The 5875-nt window shown below is 43.3% G+C and overlaps 1 protein-coding gene across 1 annotated transcript in view; it reads left to right on the top strand.

Moving 5' to 3' along the window:
- The window catches only part of LOC104955667 (GMP synthase [glutamine-hydrolyzing]-like), a 23904-nt gene that overhangs the window by 5984 nt on the left and 12045 nt on the right, over positions 1-5875 (top strand). The window contains exons 2-3 of the mRNA XM_010783051.1: positions 670-773; positions 5438-5444. Coding sequence (XP_010781353.1) covers positions 670-773; positions 5438-5444 — 111 coding nt within the window. The remainder of the gene's footprint in view (positions 1-669; positions 774-5437; positions 5445-5875) is intronic.

Genomic DNA, 5875 nt, shown 5'->3' with positions numbered 1-5875 from the left:
ATTCTATCGCTCGAAGTGGAGTTGAAAAAGACGAGTTTTCAGTCTGTCCCGGAAGATGTGCAAGCTTTCTGTTGTCCTGATTTCAATGGGGAGCTCATTCCACCATTTTGGAGCCAGGATAGCAAACCCACGTGTTTTTGCTGATGGGAACTTGGGTCCCCCTCGCAGTGAGGGTGCAGCGAGCCGTTTGGCTGATGCAGAGCGGAGTGCACGTGCTGGGGTGTACGGTTTAACCATGTCCTGTTCATTTTCAGTTTTCTTTCTTTTTAATTTTCAACACTATTGATATGAACTACGGCTGTTGTTATGTAAGTCGGTTGTCTGTCCGCCTCCTGATTCATTACAAGGCAGATATTTCAGTTACATTCTTCCTCATTCGCCGTCTTCTTTAAACCAATCTATGACTTCCCGCCTGGCCTCTGGGGTGAATGCTAAATTGGAATTTCAGCTTGCAGAACATGTCTGATGGGAGTGTTGAAAGTTTATAAAAATGCAATATTGAGTTCTTCTGCAGAGGTAGCAGTGAGATTGCGATGGCAGTAAAGAAGTCCCCTCCCTAACGCAATACCCCAAAAAATATCCAAACAAGCAGTGCAAGCCAAGGCTTCCAGGCAGAGTAACATCCACACCTTGTGCCAGGGACACTGTGACCACCACACATAATCACAGGTTACCTTCAGAGAAAACCTGCCCTCTGGGAGGCTTGGAAATGTAAATGGGATGATGAAATCAGTGCGCAGGGCCTGTGGTGTGTTGGTGACAACAACACGTGTCTCCACCAGCCGGCCATATGCCACCGGGCCAACAACCGTGTCACTGAGGATGCCCGCAATCCCTCCTGTTTTGAATGGATGTTTTTCATGTAGCAAACCCCAGTGGCACTCGCCGTCTGAAGTGTGTTTCTGCCAGACTCCCTGCACACTCACTTCTGCAGGCCCGTCTGGTCAGTGACAGCGTGCTGCCCTTTGAAAATACATATTATGCTAATGTTCAGGTTCCAAAAGGCTCCTGGGACATATGTTCTTGATGCAGATCCTCTTTTCACCCTGTCTGAAACCAGAGCCCGGTCTGCTCTGATTGGTTAGCTGGCCGGCTCTGTTGTGATTGGTCAACTGCTTATTGACCAATCACTGCTTAAGAGATATCCCACAACTTGGCCTATCATGTACAATGTGTTGGAGCGCTAGCCAATAAGAGTACAAGTGTCACATAGTGACAGGAGTAAACACAGGAGTCGAATGAAGGAACACACTACAGGGAAGGGAAACCCCAAAAGCTAAATAAGGCCTCTTTAAATACACTGCTGGTCAACAAAAGAAGGGAGACAATCCAGTTTTAGGGTTAGGGTAATGTCAGAATAATCAATATTCTTCCACAGTACTCAAATGTGAGAGCATTGCTGTGAGAAAACGAGAAATACCTCTAAATGCTCGTCCTTCCAACAGCAGCTTGACTGTTTGTTTTCTGTCTATAATGTAAAGTATATGTGTAAATGGTGGAGAACGCCCCCTTTTCTCGTAGACAGTCACTTTTTGGTTGGTGCGTGCGTTGTAAACGTGTGTTTGCTTCACTTCAACTCTCCGAGCCTGCATCAGCTGACATAAGTACATGCTTCTTGTAAAGAGAGATCTCAGCCATTTCCCTAACAGCTCACAACATGCTTGACATTTAGTCCTTGTTCACAGTTGTTGTGACTGCAGGCTGATATGATTCCTCTACAGCAGCGGCTCTTTGTTCAGATGTTTTGTTCTGTTTATATCTTCCTGACCCGTCCACCTCCTCATGACAGGTGGAAGTAGCATTAGTGAACGACAGTGCAGAAAGTCTCTCAATAATGTGGTTGAAAGTATTATTTATATAGCAGATTTATAAATGATCTTTTGTCGAGCCAAAGTGCTGTACATATAATAAAAATAGCCTACAGTAGAGACACTTTACAGCAAATACAACAACACGGATTTGACTTTGACACCTGAGTTAGTGATTTGCATTTAGGACAAAAGTAGCAACAGACAGTGTTTCCACTTTTACCCCCTGGTTTTTCCATGCGGTGTAATTTTGGTGCCACTGTCTCAAAGACAACAGGATCCTTTCTGTTCTGCTCAGAGCTACCAACAGCAACACAAGACAAACTGAATCTAAGTGCTATCATAAAGTGTGAAACACCCTGTAGTATTAATAACAGCCAGGCTTTGTTATTTACTGCTCTAGCTTTGTAGAAATAGAATCCCAGTTTCTCGGGTAACATTGCTCCGGTTGTTTCACCTCCGCCATTTCTGCCATCAGGGGAAACTACTGGAGACTATTTGCTGAGCGTTGAGCTGTTTTGTTGAGTTGCCTTTTAGCAAAATGCTCTCTGGTTAGCTGTGGTGCAGTATGATTAGGGCTATTAGTTTGAAAGGCAAGAAGAGAAGGAGTGTATCTGACAATTTAGAAGAGAGAGGGGGTTATTATTTATCACCTTCATAAATATAGTTTATCTGTTGAAAGAAAGACTGCACAAACTGTGTTTAAAGCAAGACATCATTCAATGTTTTGTAATCATTTTAAATGAAGTATCACCTGGTGCAACTCAAGCAGTATCCACTTCTTCTGTGCCCTAGTTGGAGCTTTTATTTATCAGGGACATCGGACTGGCAGACAGTTATATAGGCAAGGCAAGTTGATTTATATAGCACCTTTCAATCCTTGAGCAAGGCACCACACCCCCAGCTGCTCCTGGCAGCCTCTTGGCTCTGACACCTATACATGCATATGTGTATACAATAACAGGGTGGGGATTCATTAAAGGTCATCTTATCTTCAACATGAACTCCATATGTGTAAATTAAAGCAAACAAGTTGTCTAGTTTTACTGAAATGTTCAGGATTCAAGATTCCTCACATATATAATATATAGTGTCAGGCTTTCATTCCGCACTCCTATCGTGTGTGTGTGTTTGTGTGTGTGTGTGTGTGTGTGTGTGTGTGTGTGTGTGTGTGTGTGTGTGTGTGTGTGTGTATGTGTGTGTCAGTGACCACCTTGCCTGTCCCTCAGCAGCCTCAGCTCATCACATCTGCTGCTCAGGAATCTGAAGTCTATCAGCCAGCTGGAGTGAGACGACCTCCACGCCAGCTGTAATTTAGCACTGGGAGATGGGACAGGGTGTGTGTGTGTGTGTGTGTGTGTGTGTGTGTGTGTGTGTGTGTGTGTGTGTGTGTGTGTGTGTGTGTGTGTGTGTGTGTGTGTGTGTGTGTGTGTGTGTGTGAATACTTGTAAAGGATTGACGCAGCCAGAATGAGCAAAATGAGTAAGTCGGTGAGAAGGACTGGCAGAGAGAGCGTGAGAGGGCAGGGAGAGAGCGGCAGTGGAGTGGGGGGGTTGATGGAAGTGTCCAGAGGTGGGAGGAGTACTCAGATCTTGTACTTGAGTAAAAGTAGAAGTACCAGAGTGTAGGAATACTAGTAGTACTGTAAACAAGTAAATGTCCTGCATTCAAAATGTTCCTCACTAAAAGTAAAAAAGTATTATCCTCAAAATATAGTGAAAGTAGCGACAGTAAAAGTAGTCATTGTGCAGATTGGTCCATTTCAGAATAATATGATATGTTTTATAATGATTGATCATGAAAGTGTTCTCAAAGCTGGTAAAGGTGCAGCTAGTTTGAATGACTCTGTATACTGCAGGGTAGCTTGTGAATTTACTCCAGGTGGAACTAAAGTCTGATTTAACACTTGATTATATTTCACTTCATTCATCCACATCTGTAAAGTATCTAAAGGTGTTAAATACATGTAGTGGAGGAAAAGTACAAAGTAGCATAAAATGGAAATACTCAAGTTAAGTACAAGTCCCTAAAAATTGAACAGTACTTGAGTAAATGTACTTAGTTACTTCCCGCCACTGTCACACTACAGGTGGACAGTGTGTGTTCAGCAGCATCAGAGATGCCTGCAACACACGCACACCGCCCAAATGCCCCAATTCACTGCACCACACACAGGGAGAATCTGCCGCTGTTAATCTGATAATCCTGTGCAGATGTGTGCCCTGCAAAAGGAACAGGAATAGTGTGTGTGTGTGTGTGTGTGTGTGTGTGTGTGTGTGTGTGTGTGTGTGTGTGTGTGTGTGTGTGTGTGTGTGTGTGTGTGTGTGTGTGTGACGGAGAGGACGAGTGTGTGGGTGACACAGCGCTGTTGTTCATCTTCTCCCTTTTCTCTCTGTGACAGGATCTGTTAGTTTTGCCATGTCACCAATTATTCTGGGATAATCCACACCAGTTTAATCTGCAACACAAGGCAGAGATGGCATGTTCAATATGTAACAATAAGATACTGTGACATGGGGGGTTGGGGGTAACATGCAGCACAGGGCCGCAGTATGGATTCCATTGTGACAAGTCTTCTATGGTGAATGTATCATATAAAGAAGCAGAATCCTGCTCTGAATATCTTCATCTGGGAAAAACCACGACCCATCCTTGTGGAGATAATATTTTTGGGAAAAAATGATTTATTACATTTTTTGTCCAAGCATCCATGATAAAAAAAAGCTGCTCAGTTGTATTTGGATTTATTTGGAAAGCTTTAGGATGCCCCCTGTCAGCTGTTCAGTTTGCTGTCAATGGTTCCTTGAGGGGACAGTCAGTGCAGGGTTATGATAATCAGTTAGACAAGTAGTCAAGCTGATACCATTTGATTCCAGTTTAAAAAGAAATACACTTTCTGTTTGTTTGGGTGGCTATTCCTCTATCCATGTGTCAACCCTTTTGTAGTCCTTTTTGCCAAGCGTTACTGATATCTCGGACTCAACAATCAAGTAAGATTATTTTTTAAATAATAGGATATACAGTATATTCTTCAAATACCACAGCAGCTTAAAAACTGTGTGACGTGAACCAACTTGTTTCATCTGAGATCCAACTCAAAATAAGATGTTTTCAAGAGTCTGACTGAGTCTGAGTTCTGAGTCTATAACCTTAAGGTGCATTGTCTAAAAACAAGAACTATATCTCACTGCATTGTTACTGCTTATATCAAATGTGACAAATATACTTTTCAGAGTGTGTTATGTAAAAAAAAGCAAGTTAAGGTGTGGTTAAAGTGGTTCCTGTTCTGTTTTGGATGGTGCTTGAATGACTGAGTGCTTTACCTGCAGTCCTCAGTGATTCTCTGATCAGTGAGACACAGACACAGTAGTTCTAGTAACTGTCTGCTCCCCACACAGCTACAGTGTGAGGGCTCCAGCTGAACAGACCAGAGGTCAGAGAGGACTCTGCTTTACCCACCTCCATTATTGATGAGTGCTCCCCTTTCTCCAGCTCAACAACAAACACCCTGATGTAGTTCTGCTGTTCAGCACTCACTGGATGGAGCAGCGACGTTAAAGATGAGCGGTGCAACAGAGTGGCAACAGAGTGGGGGGGGGGGTGTGTGGTCATCAGGGATCCTGAAACACTCTCTCTGGCTTCACTGAACACTCTCTCCGTCACCGAACACACTCTGTTAAAGCACTCTGCATTAGTGGTGAGTGTTTCCCTCACCTGATAATTGACTCTCTGTTTTCAGCACATTTTGGGATGGGAAGCCCAACTGAAAACAGTTATTCTCATCTTAAGACAGAAAGTTGCAATTGTAAAAAAGATTTTCGACCTCTTTCAAAATACCCAGAAAATGAGTTTATTAGAAGCTGATATTACAAAACTGAAAAAGGCGGGGTATGTTTAAGCTTTTTTCGGTATTGAAGCAACAATCCTGCAGTATGGATCTGCCCATCTTGTGGAGTTAGAAGTGTGTGTGTGTGTGTGTGTGTGTGTGTGTGTGTGTGTGTGTGTGTGTGTGTGTGTGTGTGTGTTGTGTGTGTGTGTGTGTGTGTGTGTGTGTGTGTGTGTGTTGT

The sequence above is a fragment of the Notothenia coriiceps genome, unplaced genomic scaffold, assembly GCF_000735185.1.
Source record: "Notothenia coriiceps isolate Sejong01 unplaced genomic scaffold, NC01 NC01_scaffold00024668, whole genome shotgun sequence".
NCBI classification, from domain to species: Eukaryota; Metazoa; Chordata; class Actinopteri; order Perciformes; family Nototheniidae; genus Notothenia; species Notothenia coriiceps.
This window is presented reverse-complemented; position numbering and strand designations above follow the sequence as displayed.